Source organism: Dicentrarchus labrax, unplaced genomic scaffold, assembly GCF_905237075.1.
Source record: "Dicentrarchus labrax unplaced genomic scaffold, dlabrax2021, whole genome shotgun sequence".
In the NCBI taxonomy this organism is placed as follows: Eukaryota; Metazoa; Chordata; class Actinopteri; family Moronidae; genus Dicentrarchus; species Dicentrarchus labrax.
This window is the reverse complement of record NW_026136711.1, coordinates 34226674-34249942: the sequence shown is the minus strand read 5'-3', so window position 1 is coordinate 34249942 and position 23269 is coordinate 34226674. Positions and strand designations below refer to the sequence as shown.

Genomic DNA, 23269 nt, shown 5'->3' with positions numbered 1-23269 from the left:
ATGAGAGTGCAGTGTACATTTTCATTGAAGAGAAGCAAAGCTAATACAACAGATAGTATCAACATCACTTAACTGAACAACATATACTCTGAACTCACCCTCCCTCCCTCCCTCCCTCCCTTCTGCTCAGGAAGTACTGTACAACAATAAAGGTTGCAGTGGAAAGATAGTAAAAGAACAAGTGATGGAAATTGTATTGTCCAGTAAAGTACACAGGGAGTGTACATTATTGGTTGTTTCTCAGGTAGCAGACAAAGGGCAGCCAGATGTGATCAAACTGTGACTGTCTGTTCTTCAGAGAGAACCTTATTTTGTCAAGGTGAAGGGTGTTGGTCATTTCATTGAGCCACAGCTTCTGAATGAATCCATATTAAACATTCCTGAATACATCTAGACCAGGGGTCACCAACCTTTTTGAAACTGAGAGCTACTTTATGGGTACTGAGTCATACGAAGGGCTACCAGTTTGATACACTCTTCTGAAATAACAAATTTGCTCAGTTTGCCTTTAGTTATATAACATCATTAATGATTAATGATACTCATCTATGTGAAGACACTGATCACGTTAATGATTTCTCACAATAATTATCAACAACGACTTAACAAGGTGGGAAACAGATAATATCAATATTCAACTCTTTATTTCTATTAATCTCAGCAATTGTTTAAATTTTCAGATGATCCCTTCAACAACATTTCATTAGCCACTAAACTTTAAACAAATCATGAACTATGTGGCACCATGTTTGAAAAGGTTATCAATTATGTAATGTTTAAGAACAATCAACTTCCAAAGTCCAGCATCCAAGTTGAACGTTGCACTTAGTTGTTCAGCCATGCATGTTATGTCCACGTTCAAGAAAGGATTGGAGATGAATGACACACATGGCTCAAGCTGATCAAGGTCACAGAACCTATTCTCAAACTCTTGCCCAAGCCTGTTTAGGACTTGACAGTACTTTTCTGCAACTTTGTCGAATGTCTCAGATGCAGAAGCATTGTCTTTCAGCACCGACAGCACAGAGGGAAAGTGCAGCACCTTTTTTCTCTGTGAATGCACAGAGAAAATGTTCATCTTGGCTTTAAATGCATTTAAAGCACTTATCATATCAACAACAGTCTTACCTTTACCTTGCAGCTCGCAGTTCAAGTGGTTTAGTTTCCCAGTAATGTCCATTAAAAATGCAAGGTCAAGTGTCCCCTCTGTGTCCTCTAGCAGCGAGACGTCTTCGCATTTGGACTGCATGAACTCTTTGATTTCACCCAAAAGGGCAACAAACGAAGTAAAACTCGTCCTCTGCTGAGCCATCGGATTCCTGTGTGTAGCAGCAGGTCACCATATTCAGCTGACATCTCCTCCAACAGATCCCGGTCCAGCTGAACGACCAAGTTACCGGACATAGCCGACACTCGTCTATCCATCGTAGATGCCCCCAGTTGGACATCGGAGAGAGTGGAGATTCAATCAGTTCCATCTTTCTCAGTGTTAGCAATTATCATCATTGCTTCTTTGACAACTTCTCCGTCTGAAAATGCCTTCTTCTTCTTCTTTATCAGAAAATGTGTAGCTCTAAACGAGGCTTCGGTTGCTTTTTGGGAGTCTTTCGCCGGCCTCGTGAAAAAAGACTGCTGCTTACCCAAAGCTGCCTTTAGCTCCCAGGCTTATTCTACCCGTAGCGCACTGCACGCTGGGTAGTTGGCGTGGTAGCTCTTGTGACACGTAATGAAGTGTCTCTCCACATTGTTCCACTTTGCCGTCGCCACAGTCGCCTCGCAAATGAGACACACGCAGGTTTCTTTCGCAGTAGTAAAAAAGAACTCTCCCTCCCATTCACTGTGAAAATGATACGTTTTCTTTCTTTTTCTGCCATGTTTTTGGGGTAAGAAACCGCGTTCAGCTCCCGATCTTCGCTGCGCCCGCGAATGCTGAAATTTTGTCATGGCCTCAAAACTTTGACCTTTCCAACTTCAACACTGGTGAGTTGTGCTATTTTTAGAACAGGCCTGCGGGCGACTCAAGTGGTCCTTGGGGGCGACCTGTGTTGGTGACCCCTGATATAGACAGACAGAAACAGAGCAACACCTACTAAATCTTTACAGAGGATTTGAGTCTGAGATGAGTATCAGCAGAATGTACTTAAAGAAGCAAAAGTATAATAAAAAAGTATTATATTTTATATGTTGATCATGTGTTTGTATGTTAGATCAAATTAAATAACTACATCAGTCTGATAAATGTAAAGAGTTCAATATTTCCCTCTGAAATGTAGTGAAGTAGAAGTATAAAGTAGTATAAAGTGAAAATACTCGAGTAAAGTACAAGTAGCTCAAACTTGTAGTGAAGCCCAGTCCTTGAGTCCTCGTCCCCGTCTGTCTCTAAATGTTTGTTAATCTGAGTTATAGTCAGTGAGTCAAACCTGTCGCCAAAACCTGAATTTGAGATCTGAGCAGCACGACAATGTTGAGCAGAAGTTTCTCACTGATCCAATTTCTGAAACGAGGTGTGTTTGATTTTAAAAAGCCTGTGTTTCATATTTCAGAAGAGTTTTTATATTAGTTGAGTGCAATAAAAAGTACTGTATGAATCTCAGGGAAAGGTTTGGACAGGCCTCATGTTTGTCTCATTATTGTTGGAACAGTTCACCTCTCGTCTCATTCGGGGCTGATTTGGTCAATGTGAAATATTTGATCAGAATTGAATTAGTATGGATTGTAGAGTGATTGATCAATTCAAATGATAAAACATAACAAAGCTGTAGTTTTAAAGATCAAATAATGAGAATGCTCTCCTTCCTTTGGAGACAATGTGCTGCGTTCACACTGCAGGTAAAAGTGGCCCAATCAGATAGTTTTGCTCATATGTGACTCAATCACATGAATGTGATCTTTTAAACTCTGATTTGGGACAGCTACGTTCACACTGCAAGCCTTAGTGCTCAATTCTGATTCATTGCTCACATCACATTCTTTGTTTTGTTTGGCTGTTCACATTATGTTTAAGATGTGGCCCATATCAGATTCCAGTGTGAACAGGTCCCGGTCCTGAAGTGAACCGCGTGACCAACGTGGATCTAGAGTGACGTAAAAGTCACATGAATTTGAATATGACTGTTGAATGAAAGTGGCCCAAATCAGAATGTAAAAGATCAGATTCAGTGTGATTGGTGCTGTTCACACTGTTCTAAAACAATCAGATCTGAGTCCCATTAATGATCCAATCAATCAGATTTGGGCCACTTGTGTCTGCAGTGTGAACCAGGGTTGGAGTTCTGTGGGAGCCAGTGGGAGTGGAGCTCCCATAAGAAGGGGTCTGAGCTCCCATGAAAGCAGTAAAACCCTCCGTCTGTGGGGGGGGTCACTAATACATTACCAACAAGCATTATTTGAAAGCATTTTTCAATGTAATGAGGATTCTATCTCTCTGTACTGACTGCTTGCTTTCTATTGGATTTACCACTGGCACAACCCGATGCATCCTCCCACTAGTGGAGTGCTACATAGGATAGGGTACTGTGCACCCGCGCTCAGCACTGTGTAAATATTAACACCTACTTTCATATGATACCAAAAAGGGTGGAAATGTGTTCTCCCTTTGAGTGACGGCTCTCTGTTGGCACATTTCAGTCTGTTCATACTTTGTTGCAACATCGTAGGAAAGTTTCAGGTTGTTGGAATCTACTTGATACAATTGTTGTAATTAGTGTGTGTGTGTGTGTGTGTGTGTGTGTGTGTGTGTGTGTGTGTGTGTGTGTGTGTGTGTGTGTGTGTGTGTGTGTGTGGTCCAGATCAGATTCAGCTCTGATGTTTTGCAGTGTGACCTCAGTGTGAACAGTCGTATCAGAAGTCATGTGACTTTTACGTCACTCTAGATCCACATTCATCATGCTGCTCACTTCAGGACCGGGACCTGTTCACACTGGAATCTGATATTCAAACAATAACGTGAGCAGCCAAACAAAAAGAATCCGATGTGAGCAATAAATTTGAATTGAGCTCTAAGTGTTGCAGTGTGAACGTACTCCAGTGAAATCTTCCATCAGCTGCTGTTGGCTACAAAAGAACAATTGAAACCAATTGAATGATGAGTTTTCTGTTCTGGCAGCATGAGACTGTTGATCAAAGACACTCAGTGGCCCATTTATTAGCTCCACCTGTACAATCTATTAAGTAGATTAGATTCAACTTTCACATTATCATTGCACAGAGTACAAGTACTGAGACAACACAATGCAGCTGAGCTTCTAAGCAGAAGTACAAACAGCAGTTGAGTGCAGAGTGTGTCCATATGTACAGGGCTAATAAATAGAATAAACAGTAAGGGCTAGATATGAATCCACTGAGATATATACAGTATGAACATGTGCAGCAGTACAGTAGGCACAATATATAGTGCTGTATAAGTGGAAGACATTATATCCACAATAAACAGCTCTGATATGAATATGGTGGATACACTATAGATGATATATACAGTATGGACTGTAGTATAAATATGTAGATATTATAATTCAATACAACAGCTCTGCCATAAATTCCACCTTTCCAAAGTTTGTAATGTTCACTTTTTGTTGACTTTTAAATGTGTAAATGAAACTAAGTTTGTTACTGAGCTCATATTAAAGGTGCTGTTGTACTGGACTACATTATACTGAGAGCTGTTTCTATTTTATTGTCCTCCCTGTTTACACACATGAGAGAGACAGAATATTAGAATCCCCTCTGAATATAATGCAGTCCAGTACAACAGCACCACTAACTATGAGCTCAGTGATAACACATATGATTGAATGAACAGCTCTCTGACAGTGTAGAAACAAAGTGAACATTATAGACATCAATAAAGGAACTTAATGACACAACAGTTGTATTGATTGCATTAGATTGTACAGGTGTACCTAATAAAGTGACCACTGAGTGTTTGTGTCACTGACACAATGAAACCCTGATAACACAAGGGCTGCACATGCTTTAACACCCTATGTTTCAGATTTATAACACATTTTATATTACTGTAGTGGGATAGAAAATATTGTCCACATATCAGAGAACAGATTTAATGTGATACATTTTAAAATATTATTATTAATATATATATTAATAGACATATTGTAGTCTTTAAGAGATTTAAACGTTTTCCAAACGTTTTCCCAGTATATATGTGTATATGTGTGTGTATATGTATATGTGTGTGTATATATATATAGTTCTTCTGTCACGATATGAGTCAGAAATAGTGTTTGTAAATGGTTCACACAACTTTAGAACTGTTGACATATCATGTCCTACAATATTATCAATTATTTATTTTATGTTCACAGGTGCAGCTACAAAACCAAATGTTGCAACACTTGATCAAACAACACAATGGGGTCTGCTGCAGTGTGCTGTTGAAGGTGTTTCTCCACAACCTAAAGTAGAGTGGAAGGACAGTGCTGGAAACATCCTTCATGCTAAAGAACCACAGGTCACAGAAAGAGGAGGAAGCTACGATGTCATCCTCAACATTACTGTAACCAAGACCGACCGCTATCAATGTGTTGTTACTCAGGAGGAAATCAACCATCACATTTCTGCTGAGACATATGTGCTTTTCAGTGGTGAGATTCTTTCTACTCATTTTTTTTTATTATATCAGATTATTTTATTTGTTTCCTAAATACATTTTTATGTTTTCAGACTGACAACAAATGAAAGTTGAAAATGTTTCAATCTGAGCGTTAAATTCACTCTTATTCTGAGACTCTGAGACTTAATTAGTGTCCAGAGATAAGAGGAAGAATGAGAGGATCTGGAGGGAAATAACAGGAAGAACTGGAGTTTGTAGTAAATGTTGAGATCAGTCTGAGCAGTCACTCACTCACTCACACACACACACACACACACACACACACACACACACACACACACACACACACACACACACACACAACCCCAGTAATAGATGTATAAATGGCTGCTGCAACCTGATCCTGATGATCAGCATGAAAACAGCTGACGAGGGCGATTTAGAGACTGAAGTCATTAGAATCAGAGACATTTCTGTTCCACAAGTCAAAAGAAAAATAATGTTCTGAAAGTGAAGAATTATTGTTTCACATGTGCCACCAAAATACAGCGAGGCTCTGTGAAGGTTTTATTAGCTGTAATTAGATCAATAGAGAGAGAGTACTTTATTCATCTCAATGGGAAAGTGCAGTTTTACAGCAGCAAAGTTCCACATGAACCACAGAACAAACAACATAAAGACATTCAAAGATGGAGAGAAGATTTTATCATTTTATTTCTCAACTAGAAACTGAACTGAAAGTAAAAACTAGGACCAGACTTTAACTCTAAATCTATACAATGATAGTTCCTGCTAATACTGTGATACCATGGAGGCTCATACAGGCTTTGAGTGTCACTTCTTACTGCACAATGGAAACTTGTCATTAGTAGCATTGTGTTGCAGTGAGGGTCCCAGATGACAAACATGTTGGTAGAAATGTAGCTTCATTGACTGCAGCAGAGTGTTGGTTGATTCCAAGCAGAACTAACTTCAAATCCAGCATCAGGTTTTGAGTTGAAGTGAAAATGGAGATGAAAACAAGAGTGAAAGTGTCACAATGTGATTTGTAAATGTGAGCAGGAATCCTCCTCCTCTGTCTGAGTGTGAAAGCAGGAGTTCACTAATGTTCACCTCTTCCCACATTTACTAACATTTGGCTTGTGCTTTGTATTAAATGTGACTGTGTGCAGCTCACTGAAGCATGTGGGCTGATTCAACCAATCACAGCTGATGTATGATTGAAGCATAAGGCTGTAGCACAGAGGACACAAAATGGCGACACAGTGCGATTCTCCAGCTGTGGTTTCCAGTCAGATGTGTGATTGTGCCTGCAGCTTCCTGACAGCAGAAGTATTCAGTGTAAATAGGTTGAACTTCACATTGTTGTGCAGTAAATGAAGCAACAAGCTACCAATCAATAACTCTGCTCTGGATTTCTCTCAGCACAGGAAACACACTGAAAGCTTTATCACTGAATCTACAACACAAACATTTGAATCTTCACATTTGTGGACAGCACTCAGTGGTGGAAGAAGTAATCAGATTATTTACTTTAAGGAAAAGTAAAAGTCCTGCTTTCACAATTCCACCATCAGTTCAATATAAAGTAGCAAAACTATTATAAAAGTATTATATTGTGTACATTGATCACATGTTTTATATGTGAAATCAAAGTAAGTAGCTCTATCTGTCAAATGTAGTGCAGTAAAAAGTGGAATATTTCCCTCTGAAATGTAGTGAAGTTGAAGTATAAAGCAGCATCAAATGGAAATACTCAGTAAAGTAGCTCAGAATTGTACTTTTACTGCTCAGTGAAGCAGAAAGCGAGCTAAGCTGCACATTCAGCTGAATGGGTGATATTTGATTTGAACAAAGCTCATCAATACGAGCTGTAACAACAACCATGATCAAATAAAGATGTGTTTATAAGACGTAATCCAGAGTCCATCACAGCCTGGGCTCAGGGTGTAGAGAACTGGGCTGTACACACATTGTCACACACATTTGCAGATCTCAGGCACAGCAGCAGTTTAACACAAGTCCCATGGAAACAGTGTGAAGTAGAGGAGGCAGGACAGTGATTCAAACAGTCTTCTACTGATGAGCAGCACGTCTCAGAAACAGGACGATGCTACAACATCACCCTCCTCACTACTGTGAGCAGAACCACAACCAAGCTCTCAGCTGTGGACATTTCAGGAGCACACACACCTTTAGTTGTTGTTTGTGTGGCTGATGTCCAATCTGCTGTGTGTGATATACACTTACATTCTGAGGGTCACATTCACTCTCTGTCATCTGTTTCAGAGGCCAAACCCCAGACTGCAGACTCCACTGGATTGGTTGTTGGTGTTTTAGTTGCAGTTGTCATCTCTCTTATTGTTGGTGGTTGTGTTGGTTTTGTTCTAGCTAAGAGGAAGGTAAGTTTGAAGAATTCTAATTACATTCTAATCTTCATGATAAACAAACAACACAATACATTCTTTACATTTATCTGATGTTTAGAGTCTTTCAGTTGTTTTATCTTCTCAGACATTAATCATTCTGTTGGTATTTACACTCAGATTAGGATCAAGTCATTTTGGATTTTCTTGAATATAACTGTATTTCTTTTCTTGCAGATGAGAGGAGCGAGAACCCCTAGTATGACTCCAATACAACAACACCTTTCAGGGAGATACTGATCCAGAATCGTAACTATCTCTCCATGTGCTGTGCAGTTGTCTGCTCCAGTGTGTGTGTGCTGTAGCAGTTAAACTTTGTGAGAATCACTTTGAGTTTTAGACCATACTGTATGATAGTGAGGACATTTTGGCTGCTCCTCACTTTAATGGTTAAGACCTGGTTTTAAGGTTAAAGTTTCATTAGTTTCAGGTTGGGGGGGGGGTGGTTTGGTGGGGGGGGGGGGGGGGGGGGGGGGGGGGGGGGTGTGGGGGGGGGGGGGGGGGGGGAGGGGGGGATTGGTTTCCATTACCCCCCACAAAAATTTTTCTTTTTTTTAAATTTTTTTTTTTTTTTCCTCCATAAAAATTTTTCCCCCCCAAAAAAAAAAAAAAAAAAAAAAAAAAAATTTTTTATTTGTTTAAAAAAAAAAAAATATATAATAAAAAAAAAAATAAAAACAACCAAAAAAAAAAAAGTTTTTTAAAAAAAAAAAGAGGGAGAGGGGAGAGAGGGGGGGGGTTTAAAAAAAAAAGAGAGGGGGGAAAAAAGGGAAAAAAAAAGGGGAGGGGTGGCCTTTAATGCAGACAGAGCTGATTATTAATGAATCATTCTGTTAATGAGAATTGAATGAATAGTTTGTGTTGAACTCTGATATTTGCTGTGATTGAGTTCCACTCTTTTGCAGCTTTAAGAGAACAAATATTGACTAAACACACTTTTACTCTGTTATTAATGTGGTTGAGGACAAAGACGACTTCTTGCACTCTGTTCTGTTGCTTTTATTCTTTTCTTTTTTAGATGAATTTTCATTCCAGGCAGCATAATGTAAAGTCCTAATCAAACTGCCCACTGGACTCTTGTTGAGGACATTATACTGTAGCACCTCGATGAATAAGACGGAGCTACACAGAAACAAACTAATGTGATAAATAATGAGACAGCAAAGCAGGATAATAGAACAAGTAATGACATCAAATAAAGTAACACACAGCAGAATTCAAATGGACCAAGTTAAAAAGGGACCTGATTAAAGTCAACTTCTGATAAAAGAGAATTTGATATCAGTGTTTAAAGCTAAGGGGCTCAGACCAAAAACGCCTCCTGATGGTCAGAGCAGCACCTTGCATGGTAGCTCTCTGCCATCAGTGAGTGAGTGAGTGTGAATGGATGAATGAGGGGCAGAAGTGCAGTATAAACACTGTCTATTTACCAATATTATCAGACTGCTTGTAGTTGTTAAAGGTCCTAACTGAGCTACACATGGCCATTAAAAGCCTTCACTGAACTAAAGCTGCTCTTACTGGAAATGAATGTGAATGTTTTGCAGCTAAAGTGAAATATAATGTGACTTTGTGTTTTATTGACATATTTGTGTTATTGACATTATTTGGGACAACCCTGTATTGTTTGTTTATTTGTTAAGGTGAGTCAGAGTGTGTCAGGTACAGTTCCACACTGAACTCCACACTCAGTGTCCAGTTTATTAGGTCCACCTAGCTAAAGCTAATGCAGGCTAATACAACAGTCCTGCATAATAAAGTGTTGCTGACTGATGTTTGAATTGTCTCAAAGTTCATGTATGTTTCTGTTGTTTGCTGATGATGCATTTGGAAGCTATCATGTAATCTCAGGCAGTGCTTCATCATTTCTATACAAACGTTTGAATAAAAGCTGAAAAATGTCAAACTGTGTGTTGGGACTGTTTTTGATGTTTCTGTGTGTTCAGACTGTTTTAGGTAGAATCTAACATAACACAGCATGGATTGTATAAGTGATTTATGGATTAGTCCAGTGTTTCTCACACTCTTTACAGCAATACCATGCTCTCCAAGCTCCACTATTATGACTGACGTTAAAATACAGTAGTGTAGGCTGAACCTATTCAGCTATAGACAGTTCATGCAGGAGGCAGGTTTATTCCTCATAAGAAGATTATTGTTGACTGAATGTAACTACTTCTACGGTAGCCCAGAAAGGAAAACCAAACACTGGCTGTAGATAGGGACCAAGCCCCCAGGAAGAGTGTTGGTTGGTGCTGTGTAAGGTGATGAGACTTGGCAGCCGGCGGTACCCACCCATTATATCAGACCTCAAACAACTTCTTTGGAAATGTAAACCATACAAGTATTTTTTTCCTTCCTCTCTTTTGATTGGGCGTCATTACGACTGCAGCTGTGTGCCTGTGTGGGTGTGTGTGGGATTTCTGAACTTGCACAGAAACAACTCTTTTTTTCTTCAACAAGATAGACTTGTTGAAGAGCTAGAGCCCCATGAAGGAGTCATTCTCTCTCTCTTTCTACCTTGACTAATACAACTAACTAATACAGGTAACAAGGCCTAAAATATATAAAGGCCAGACTTGGCAGCCGGTGGCAGTGACTGACTCTGTCTATGACTCAGACCTCAGACAACTTCTTTGGAAATGTAAACAGTAAAACAGTCAGGCTCCTGAAGTTTGCAGATGACACCTCCCTCATTGGGCTCATCTCTGGTGGAGATGAGTCCGCTTACAGATGGGAGATTGACCATCTGGTGACCTGGTGCAGCCAGAACAACCTGGAGCTAAACGCTCTGAAAACAGTGGAGATGGTTGTGGACTTCAGAAAGAACCCAGCCCCACCCGCCCCCATCATCCTGTGTGACTCCCCAGTTGACTCTGTGGAGTCCTTCCGCTTTCTGGGTACCATTATCACCCAGGACCTCAAGTGGGAGCTGAACATCAGCTCCCTCTCTAAGAAAGCCCAGCAGAGGATGTACTTCCTGCGGCAGCTGAAGAAGTTCAACCTGCCAAAGACGATGATGGTGCACTTCTACACTGCCATCATCGAGTCCATCCTCACCTCATCTATCACCATCTGGTACGCTGCGGCCACTGCCAAGGACAAGGGCAGACTGCAGCGTATCATTCGATCAGCTGAGAAGGTGATCGGCTGCAATCTGCCATCCCTCCAGGACCTGTACGCCTCTAGGACCAGGAAGCGTGCAGGTAAGATTGTGGCTGACCCCTCCCACCCCGGTCACAATCTCTTTGAGATACTTCCCTCTGGCAGGAGGCTGCGGTCCATCAGGACTAAAACGTCTCGCCATAAAAACAGTTTCTTCCCGTCGGCAGCTGGCCTCCTTAACAAGGCCCGGATTACCCACTGTCATTGACTCTTATACCCACCCTGTATATACAGTATGCATTACATTAATGCACCCACGTTCTTCTGCTCAGCTTTCTCTTTCTCTTCTTATCTTTATCTATTTATGTTTTGAAAGTACTTTATTTTTCTGTGTAATTTCTGTGTGATTTCTGTGTGATTTAAATTTGAATAATTGTATATTTGTATATTTGTATTTGTATATGTATATATTTTTATGCACCAACTGCACCAGGTCACATTCCTCGTAGGCATAAAAACCTACTTGGCAATAAACAAATTCTGATTCTGATTCTAAAAGTACTTTTATGCCGTCCTTCCTTCCTTTCTTTGATTTGGCATCATTACAGCTGCAGGTGTGGGTGGGAGAGTGTGGGATTTCTGAACTCTGTTCTCTTCAACAAGATAGACTTTATCCAGGTGTTGCACAATAACTGTAATCAAATATCAGCACTAGAAAAGACAAAAATATAACTTATCAAAATAAAATAAACAGATGAAAAATTAATTAAAATAGTTCAGTGCTTAGTTGTAGTGAAGACCCTGGGATGTTACTGTATATGGCGTTAGTTCAGGGGCTATCACTGAGTTCACACCGGGGCCGGCCAGAACACCAACTTAAGGCTAATTAATGCTCAGAGGTCCACAATGAAGAAGCAGGTGATGGATAGTGCAGGTGGTTTAATATCCTCTGCTGGCAATGAGGTCATGTGGTTTTCTATAGCAAAGGAACAATAACAAATATACACAAATGAATAAGAATAAAGCTCTTAATCACTAATAAACATACTAAAGGAGTACTGAAATTACTACATCCCCAAAATAACAGTTCTGAAACACTCTCACCTGACATACTAGCATATTAACACACATATAAACAACATCACATGGTAATATTTAAGTACCACTCACTGTAAGCATTACACTAGCGAGTCGGAGCGATAACAATAACGTAACATGGACATGACCTACACTTGATCAGAGGCAGGTGAGCTAAATGCTACAACTAGCTTAAACAGTGACCACATGGCAAGTCTGACAGCTACACATCAGAACAACAAATAAACTATAGCTGCAGCAACGTAAACACAGTACATCAACAATATATCCGGACATACTCACTTTCCATCCACGCACAGACCACTTGCCGTGGCGTTAATTGTTAATGAACCGTGAATCCCTCACTCTGCCGTCTCACCGGAGCACACACCTCTCGACCAAGTACCGTCAGTTACGCTATATAACCAGCAGGGGGCGCTCATATAGAGCTGACCAACACTACATCTATGAAATCACACACTAAACATAATATGTCCCAACTTGAGGCCTTTCTACAGCCGCCCCCAAATGTAGGTTATACATTTGCTCATCACTAAGGCCACAAAGTCTACGGTTGGGATGAGGTTGTAGGAGGGGATTTGTTCTCATCGTCTCCAGACGGAAGTGCAGGAGGACAACCAGCCTGGCCACCGGCCGGGGAAACCCTTTCTCTCACTTCACATCAGCTGACCGGATGTGTCCATCGGGCTCAGATGAGTCTTGATCACCCCCATGGGCCACAGGGCCCTGGGTAGTTGTGGATCAGCGATCATCACCACACAGTCTTGAACGATGTCAGCTGGTGAAGCCTGCCACTTCTGGCGAACTTGAAGACTTGGCACGAGAGCCGGATGAAACGAGCCCAGAAGTGATCAGCCAGAATTTGGGAGTGCTTCCAACGGCGGCGACTGATGAGCTCATTCCCTGGGTAGACTACTTGAGGTAACGACCCGTCCGGCCGCCCCCATCAGAAGAACATTGGGAGTCACTGGGTCCGGGTCACTGGCATCGGAAGACACATATCCCAGGGGCTTACTGTTAAGAATCCCTTCCACCTCAGTGAGCACCGTGTGAAGCACTTCTTCTGTGACTGGTTGAGCACCCACGGTGACATAGAGTGCGCTCTAACTGAGCGTATCTCCCTCTCCCACACCCCTCCGAAGTGGGGGCTGCTGGGGGTTAAAGTGGAATGCAATCTTATGTGGTGCAAGGTGCTCCTGTAAGGGTGGAGAGATCTTAGTGAAGGCCTCCCGGAGTTCCCTCTCTCCTCCCTTGAAGTTCGTTCCCTGATCGGAGAACAGCTCTGCAGGTTTTCCTCTGCGTGCGATGAACCGACGAAGGGCCATTAGGAAGGCATCCGATCAACGGCGGAAGGAGGTCCAGGTGCACTGCCCTGGTGGTAAGGCACTTGAAGATGATCCCCCATCTCTTCTCCCGCCGCCGGCCCACCTTGACATCAAGGGGTCCAAAGCAGTCCATCCCTGTAGAATAAAAAGCAGGCTTGAACAGGCGCAAACGGGCTGATGGGAGATCGGCCATCTTTGGTACGGCTGGTTTGGCTCTCCAGCGCCGACAGTCCGCGCAGCCGCACTGGTGGCGCCGAACCGCCTCACGCCCTTGCAGGATCCAGAAAGAGCGGCGAAGCTCAGCAAACACCCGCTCTGGACCCGCGATGGAGTCGGATGTCAACGTCCTGAATTAAAAGCTTAGTAGCTTGATGGTTTGGGTCTAGGATGACTGGATGAATAGTGGTCAGCTCCAGGTCCTCTGATCGACGAGACGTCCTCCAACACGGATGAGCTCTCCGCTCTCATCCAACTCAGGAGATAGCGTGAGAAGTCGGCTACTTCTAGGGACTGGCTTCCCCGCTTCAGTAAACTGTACTCTTGTGGGAAACTATCCATCTGAGCTCTCTGAAGGATCAACCGCTCAGCTTGGCGATGATCCTCGGCGTAGGGTGACCTTGCAGTCGGTCGCCCCATGCAGCTCCCACGCTGTCGCCTCCAGCAGTTCCCTCCAGGAGTTGTACTGGTTAAGGTCTGGAGCAGGCTGACTTGATACTACTGCTGCGACCCCACGAAGACAGACTTACGCAGCTCTGAAACATCATGGGCTTGGTCAACTGAAGGGTCCTCTGGCCACAATTCTGGACCCTGAAGAAAAAGAGGGTCCCTTACTCCATCTGTTGGGCTCAACTAGTTCCCTCAGCCCTTTCCCTCGAGTCACATCATCAGCGGGGTTGTTCGCCGAATCAACATATCTCCAAACATGCCCGTCGGTCAACTCCTGAATCTCAGCCACACGGGTGCCAACGAAGACCTTGAATCGGCAGGATTCCGATTTCAACCATGTCAGCACGGTGGTCGAGCCAGACCACAGGATCATCTGGTCGATGTTGAGCGTGAGTTCTCTACTTAGAACTTGTGCAGCTGTGCCCCGGTTAGGGCAGCACAAAGCTCTAATCGGGGCATGGAGTGTGACCGCTGGGAGCGACTCTGGAGCGAGCCATCAGGAAGGAAAGATGCACTCCACCATGTCGGTCAGTGGACCGGAGGTACGCGACAGAGCCATACGCTTCTCAGAGGCGTCGCAAAATATGTGTACCTCTCTGTGAAGACTGCAGAGGTCCACCTCCTTAGGAAGTACGGTCGGGGCAGGGTGACCGGAGGACGTCCACCATCCTCCCAAGCTTGCCACTGCTGCAGAAGCTCTTGGGGCAGTAGTGGGTCGTCCCAGCCCCGGTGCTTGTCCCAAAGATGGCGAACCAGTACCTTAGCCCGGGTGGTGTAGGGCAAGATGAACCCCAAAGGGTCATACTGACTTGCAAGAACCTTGTATATGTTGCGCATTGTGGGGGCACCATAATCCACTTGGCGGTGCTTATAGCCGAGGATGTCAGTGTGGAAGAGCCAGCTCAACCCCAGCGTGGACTCTGGAGTGTCAGTCTTGTCCTGAGCTAGCCAGAGCTCCACGCTAGCAGAACGGCTCTCTTCAGGTAGATGACCTATGACCTCTGGTTCGTTGCTGGCCCATTGACGTAGCTCAAACCCAGCGGATGCCAAGATGGTCCACAACTTGTCCACCAGGTGCCTTGCCTCGGCGATGGGGGCACGCTCTGAGGCAATGTCCACATAAAAACACCTCTCACTGACATCCTCACGCTTCCCCGGCTGGCTGTGGTCATTGACGTGGCGCTGTAAGGCGAACGTGGCACAGCACGGACTACACGTCGTTCCAAACGGTAGTACTTGCCACTCATAAACCGCAGGAGGTTCCCCCGGCTGACATCACGCCAGACAAAGCGGAGGAGGGCACGATCTCCTGGGAGGAGGCGAACCGGTGGAACATGCCCTGATGTCTCCACTGATCGCTACTGCATGTCCGGAAGCGAGCAGGACCCCAGAAGTGATGCTCCTAAAGTGGCCCAGGTAACAGGTAATCATTGAGGCTCTGTCCTCGGTACTGGTAGGAACAGTGAAGACCAGTCTATTCTGCCATTAGACGACCATATGGTGGGATGTACCAGGCCCACGACCCCGTCAGCGGTGCTCAGGGCCACACTTGAGACAGAGCCTGCCTTGATCAGTTTCTCCATCTCCACTCTGTAGGCTGCAGACTGAGCAAGGTCCTGGCCAGTCGCCGTTCCACGCCTCGCAAGGTGGGCATGACAGCTTCTTGGTAGCATGAAAGAGCGGCATGTCCCTCCGGCGCAGCAGTGGTGGCATAACGGAGAATGCCCTGACCTCTACTCTGGTGGTCTTGGTCTCGAGGATACTGATGGCTTCATGGTCTTGCTTTGAGCGGGTGGCGAGCTTCCGCTCCTGAATGGGACCATATCAACCTGCCATAGTCTCTCAACATGTCTCATCAGTTCGCCACCTGAGGTGCTACCGTTGGAAGAGGCACTGCTGTGGGTGGGCAAGGTGGCGGACTACACTAGCGGGGCCCTGCAGTGTCCAACCCAGCTTCGTGTGGATGGCAGCAGGTCCTCCTGGAGGTCCCAACCTGACAGGTTCGATAGGAGTGATGAGGTGGGGATGGTCACTCCCGATGAGCAACACAGGTTTCACATCCGTGAGGGTCGGTATAGGAAGGCCAATGAGGTGCTTGTAATTCCTCTTGAGCTGCTTCATGGGGTAAGATACCAGCCAATCCGATGCGTGCTGTGGTGAATGCACCCTAATCCTGAACTTGCTCTTGGCTTGCAGGGAAGAAATAGAAATACACAGATGCACCCCGAGCGCCTGGACCTCTTGTCTGATGGTGCGTAGCGGTAAGTCCTCTGGGGGTCCTCGCATCCCCAACATCTCTGCTGCATCTGGCAGCAGCATAGTTCTCCAGAACCGTCATCCAATATGGCGTAGGAGTTGAGCTTCGGCCACCATAGTAATGCAGACTTTAACGACTTTCAGCAGGACTCGTCGGCCTTCTGTGGGTCGGTCCAGATACAGCACCTCTGTTGTGGCTCCGTAGCATGGCTCGCTACTTCTGGTGCTGCTGTTGGCGCCTTAGGTGACCTCACGTTGACCTCATGCAGCACCTGAAGGTGTTTACCTTGGCAAAGGCTACATGGCTTCTTCAGGTTGCACTGTGCAGCTTGATGTGACCGTGCACAGCGCCAACACCTCTTGTTGCTCCTTATCCACTCTGTTAGCTGATCCTTGGTCAGCCTGGAAACTGCTGCACACTGACTGAGATAGTGCTCCTCATTATTGCAGAATGGACAGTAAGGCTTACTCTTGTTCCCCTTAAAGGAGCTGCCTGGGATTTGACCTTCTGGCTTCTTGTCTGCATTGTTCCCACTATGGAGCACGGTAGTGGGCCGATTACCTGGCGACCATCAGGTCGGGGCACTGGCCTCTCCCTAGCCCCCCTTTCACTGCTAATTGTCCTTCAGAGTCCTGACACCAGGACTCATACTTCAGCCACTCTGATAGATCAGGTAAGGCATGAGTTTGTGTGCCTCGATGGAACATGCAGCGGCGAAACTCAGCTCTCTGCTCAGGTGGTAATTTGCTCAGCAGGCGGGCAACATGTGAGCCACACTGTAACTCTGCTTCTCCCTCAAGGCCTAATGTCCTCAACATTCCCACCAGCGACTGTACCTGGAGTGAAAACTTCTCAAATGCAGCAACATCTCCCCGCCTGATATCTGGTGAGTCCAACACAGCAGCAATACGCCTCAATGCAATCTGATGTGGTTGACCAAACTTATCATTCAAGGCCGCCATCGTGTCAGAGAAGGGTGTTGGAGAGTTGAGGTAAGCATCTGCTATCAACCGAGCCTCTTCTAGTTGCAGGTGATCGACCAAAACTTGATACTTAAACAGCTCAGTGGCTCCTGGTGGTAAGAGGTTCTCCAATGACAGCCTCAGCCGCGCAAACTCGCTTGGGTCACGATGGGAGAAGTTGCGAATGGTTGGGCGGGGTCCATAGTAACTGGACTCTGAAATATGGGAGGTCCTGTTTAGAGGCAATGGTTGTGGTTGCGTCCAGGTCCCACCATTAGTCTGCTGGGGATTGCATCCCGGCGTGCTCTTGATAACACTACAAGCTGCAGAGTACTTAGGCTCAGCTGGAGGCAAACTGAAGGACTGCAATGGAGGCTGAACCGGCTTAAACCAGGGACGTTGATAAGAGTCAGAGTTTGGTGGTCTGGTATCAGGAACGATGCCATATGCTGACTGCTGAACTTGTAGTAGGCTCTTAGGCGGCTTAGCAATAGGGGCCGAGATAACTTCTTCTCTAACATATGGAAGCTCAGCTGTTGCCTGAACACTGTGATGTGGCGGTGGCGGGGTGGTTGGTCCCCAGGTGACAGTCCCATCATTGCTGGATCTGGCCACGGGGGAGCAGGCCAGTCATCCTCTTCAGCAGGTGCAGCCGGTGGCGGTGGCTGCTTGGATTCAGGCTGATTTGTATGAGGAGAAGGGCTCTGTAAGTTCCGAACAGCGTCCACTAACTGTCTCCATGTCTGCTCGCAGTGCTCTGAGCTCCACCATATCTGATGACATGCTGCGCTGGGTCCGCTGGAGAAGGTGTCTCTCATGTCGGATGTCCTCTAACTCTGTCTTTACATCCTCATGTGGGTGTCTGGTGTGCGGTGCTGGATGTAGGGGAGTGGAGCGCTCATAGAACCGTTCCCCAAGATCACGCTCGGGTGACAGCAGGGGGCTTGCTGAGTCTCCTGGGTGTACTGTTGGCCCCTCGGCTCCATAGCACGAGTCCATCTCATGAGGACTAGCATGCTGTCTCTGCATGCGGCTCAGTAGGGAAGAGTCATAAGCGGCGGTGAGGGGGTCATCCTGACCATTCCCCTCCTGGTGAAGCGCCTCTACGTCCTCTCTGTATCTCTGACTGATATAGCCCAGATTATCCACATCATAATCTGCATAGCGGCTTGTTTGCTTTTTGTCTGTTTGCCGTTTCCCCCTTTTTTTTTTTTTTTACTTTTTTTTTTTTTCTTTTTTTTCCCCTTTTCTCGTTTTCATCTACTTTTAAATTTATTAAAAGTTTTTGTTTTTTTTTTTTTTTTTTTTTTTTTTGGGTTTTTTTGCTCTCTTCCCCCCGGCCCCCCGCCCCCAAACAATAATAAATTTTTAATATTTTTTAAATTTAAAAAATGAAGAATGAAGAAGGGAGTGGTTTTTTTTTTTTTTTTTTTTTTTTTTTGTTTTTTGGTTTTTTTTTTTTTTTTTATTAAAAAAAAAAAAAAAAAAAAATAAAAAAAAAAAAAAAAAAAAAATTAATATTCTTAATAAAAAAAAAAAAAAAATAAATTATTTCTTAAATTTAAAAATTCATAAAATTATTCCTCTTCTCCTCTCATAACATTATAAAATATAATATTAAAATAAAACAAAATAATATTTTATTTAAATATTTCACTTTATTTTAATAAAAAAACTAGCGGGGCGAAAAAAAAAAAAATAAATAATATGAAAAATATCATTTTATTAAGGGGAAGGGAGGTAAACTGTAAAACTAACTTAAAAAAGGAACCAATGGGAAGGCCTGACAGCTACACATCAGAACAACAAATAAAAAAAGTACATCAACAATATATCCGGACATACTCACTTTCCATCCACGCACAGACCACTTGCCGTGGCGTTAACTGTTAATTGAACCGTGAATCCCTCACTCTGCCGTCTCACCGGAGCACACACCTCTCTCACCAAGTACCGTCAGTTACGCTATATAACCAGCAGGGGGCGCTCATATATGAGCTGACCAACACTACATCTATGAAATCACACACTAAACATAATATGTCCCAACTTTTTTTTTAAAAACCCACTCCATAAATCTAATAAAGGTTATTGATAGTTGAAACACAACTGATTTAATAACTTTGGCTGTTGATATTTCTGATGAAATACTGTGGTGAGACTTTAACAATCAACCTTTCTCTGCTCATCAGCGTTCCTCCAGAATAAAAGCAAAGCTCTTCTTTGAAAAGCATCAATTTCATCATTTCCTTTCTGAGAAACTGCACTTAAAAGGTTTCGTTTCGTGGTCTGTCAGAAACTCTAGTGTTTCCTGTGTTACTTCCTGTTTTATTTTGTAGCATCCAGCATGCTGCTCTCCCTACATCATCAGCCTCCAGGGCCTCGTCCTCAACTGCTCTGCTCTTCACCTTGACCCCAGGTTGTCCCCCTGAGGTCTTCTCCCCCGTTCAGCTCCCCTGCCACTTGCATCTGATCTGTTTACCGTTTGTTACCTTGGTTTGTGGCTTACTGCCTGTTGTTTCACCAGGCTGCCTCTGTCTGCGCCAATTTGGATATATTTGATGTTCTTCCTGGATCTCTGTGTACCATAACCTTTTCCTGACAAGTAAAGATTGGTTCTGAATACCTGTGTCCTGCCTCTGCCTGTGTTGCATTCAGGTCCTATTTTCTGTGGAATCTTAAAGACTTAACAGTGACTTCTTTTAAATCACGTTTTAAAAGCCATTTTATAGACGTTCCTTTATGTGATGTCATATTTTTACTTTATTATAACTATTTTATTTCTTTTTTTTTTATTCTGCTCTCATTTTTGTATTTTTTCATATATAGTATATATATGTAGTATATCAATAAACTAACATTTTAAGGTACCATACTATACTATACTAACAGTGAAGGTGAAACTGCAGTCAATATATGGCTGAATTGTTATTTCACACAGGTCTTTATTGTTCATGAAGATAAATTACTGCTCAGGTGACAAGTTGAGCAGTTCTTCTGCAGAATTCATGTTTTATTAGCGGTCCGACCGAAGGTAGCTTCTGTTAGCTCTGTAGATCCCCCGGTAGTTCCCGAGCAGCCGGGAAGACAGGGAGGCTGGGTGACTGAGCGAAGGAAGGCTAGAACGGCGAAGCCCACAGGTCACCACCAACCGCTTCACGTTTCCAATACATTTTCCCCACTCAGCGATACACCCGCTGAGGAACCAACTCTGGTTATTGGCAGCTCCATAGTCAGAAACGTGAAGTTAGCGAAGCCAGCGGCCATAGTTAAATGTATCCCTGGGGCCAGAGCGGGCGACATTGAATCAAATTTAAAACTGCTGGCTAAAGGTAAACGTAAATACAGTAAGATTGTTATCCACGTCGGCGGTAACGACACCCGTTTACGCCAATCGGAGGTCACTAAGATTAATGTGGAGTCGGTGTGTAACTATGCTAAGACAATGTCGGACTCCGTAGTTTTCTCTGGACCCCTGCCCAATGTGACCAGTGATGACATGTATAGCCACATGTCGTCATTCCACCGCTGGCTGTCGAGGTGGTGTCCAGCAAACGATGTGGGCTTCATTGATAACTGGAAGCCTTTTTGGGGAAAACCTGGTCTGATTAGGAGAGACGGCATCCATCCCACTTTGGATGGAGCGGCTCTCTTATCTAGAAATATGGCGAAGTTTATCTCTAAAACCTGACAGTCCAGAGTTAGGACCAGGAAGCAGAGCTGCTGTCTTACACACTTCTCTGCACTTTCTTTAGAACAGTCACCCACCCAAAACCCCATAGAGACTGTGTCTGTCCCCGACCACCTAAACTATTTAAAGAAATAAAAACAAGAGGAGTTCAACATAAAAATCTAATAAAAATTAAAACCAGCTCCTCAGTAGCACAAAATAAGAGAATGAAATGTGGGCTGTTAAATATCAGGTCTCTGTCCTCTAAAGCTGTTTTAGTGAATGAATTAATATCAGATTATGATATTGATTTACTTTGTCTTACTGAGACCTGGTTGTCCCACGAGGAGTATGTTAGCCTAAATGAATCCACCCCCCCCCAGTCATATTAATACTCACATTCCTCGAGGCACTGGCCGAGGAGGTGGAGTAGCAGCCATATATGATTCGAGCGTTTTAATGGACCCTAAACCTAAACTAAATTATAATTCATTTGAAAGCCTTGTTCTTAGTCTTTCTCACCCAAACTGGAAAACACTGCAGCCAGTTCTATTTGTTATAGTGTACCGTGCTCCTGGACCGTACTCTGATTTTATATCTGAATTTTCAGAGTTTCTATCAAGCTTAGTCCTTAAATCAGATAAAGTAATTATTGTGGGTGATTTTAATATTCATGTGGATGTTGACAATGACAGCCTTAGTAATGCATTTATATCATTAATAGACTCAATTGGCTTCTGTCAGAGTGTAAATAAACCAACTCATTGTTTTAATCACACTCTTGACCTTGTTCTATCATATGGCATTGATATTGAACATTTAATAGTCTTCCCACATAATCCTTTCCTATCTGACCATTATTTAATAACTTTTGAATTCATACTGTTAGATTATAAGCCATTAGGCAAAACTTCCTACAGCAGATGTCTATCTGACAGTGCTGTAGCTAAATTTAAGGAGGAGATTCCTTCAGTGTTTAATTCAATGCCATGTCTGAATTTAACAGAGTCCTATAACGACTTTAGTCCCTCTGAAATTGATAATCTTGTCGATAGTGCTACAGGCTCACTACGATCAACATTAGACTCTATCGCTCCTATAAAAAGGAAATTATTAAAACATAGGAGACTAGCACCTTGGTATAACCACCAAACCCGCCAGTTAAAACAAATAGCTAGGAAATCTGAAAGGAAATGGCGCTCTTCCAAATTATCAGAATATCGCTCAAATTGGCAAGATGATCTTAAGATTTATAGAAAGGCCCTCCGTAATGCCAGAGGAGCCTATTACTCAGCACTAATAGAAGAAAATAAGAATAACCCTAGGTTCCTCTTCAGCACTGTAGCCAGGCTGACAGAGAGTCACAGCTCTATCGAGCCACATATCCCCATAAACTTAAGTAGCAATGACTTCATGAGCTTCTTCTATAATAAAATTATTACTATTAGAGAAAAAATTAATCACCAACTGCCATCAACAGTCATCAGTGGCTCTCCAAGTTCAGGGACTTCTGTCAATGTAGACTTAGATGTATATTTAGACTGTTTTTCTGCTATCGATCTTCATCAGTTAACTTCAATCATTTCTTCATCGAAGCCATCAACCTGTCTATTAGACCCGATCCCAACTAGGCTGCTTAAAGAAGTTGTTCCCTTAATTGGCACTTCTTTACTGGATATGATTAATCTTTCTTTATTATCAGGATATGTACCACAGTCCTTTAAAGTAGCTGTAATTAAACCCCTTCTTAAAAAGTCCACTCTTGACCCAGGGGTTTTAGCTAACTATAGACCGATTTCTAACCTCCCCTTCCTCTCTAAGATTCTGGAGAAAGTAGTCGCCAAAGAGTTGTGTGACTTTCTACATAACAATAGTTTATTTGAGGATTTTCAGTCAGGATTTAGAGTTCATCATAGCACAGAGACAGCTCTGGTTAAAGTTAATAATGACCTTCTGACTGCTTCTGACAATGGACTTGTCTCTGTACTTGTATTATTAGATCTTAGTGCTGCATTTGACACCATTGACCATGATATTCTTTTACAGAGACTTGAGCATCAAATTGGCATTAAAGGAACTGCCCTAAGCTGGTTTAAGTCATACTTATCAGATCGTTCTCAGTTTGTACATGTTAACGATGAATCCTCCATAAATACTAAAGTTAGTCATGGAGTTCCACAAGGTTCTGTAC

General features: G+C 43.4%; 1 protein-coding gene across 1 annotated transcript in view; it reads left to right on the top strand.

The window, feature by feature from the left end:
* The window catches only part of LOC127371738 (neogenin-like), a 197338-nt gene that overhangs the window by 131503 nt on the left and 42566 nt on the right, over positions 1 to 23269 (top strand). Inside the window, exon 7 of the mRNA XM_051414732.1 lies at positions 5322 to 5467. Within this exon, the coding sequence (XP_051270692.1) occupies positions 5322 to 5467 (146 nt within the window). The remainder of the gene's footprint in view (positions 1 to 5321; positions 5468 to 23269) is intronic.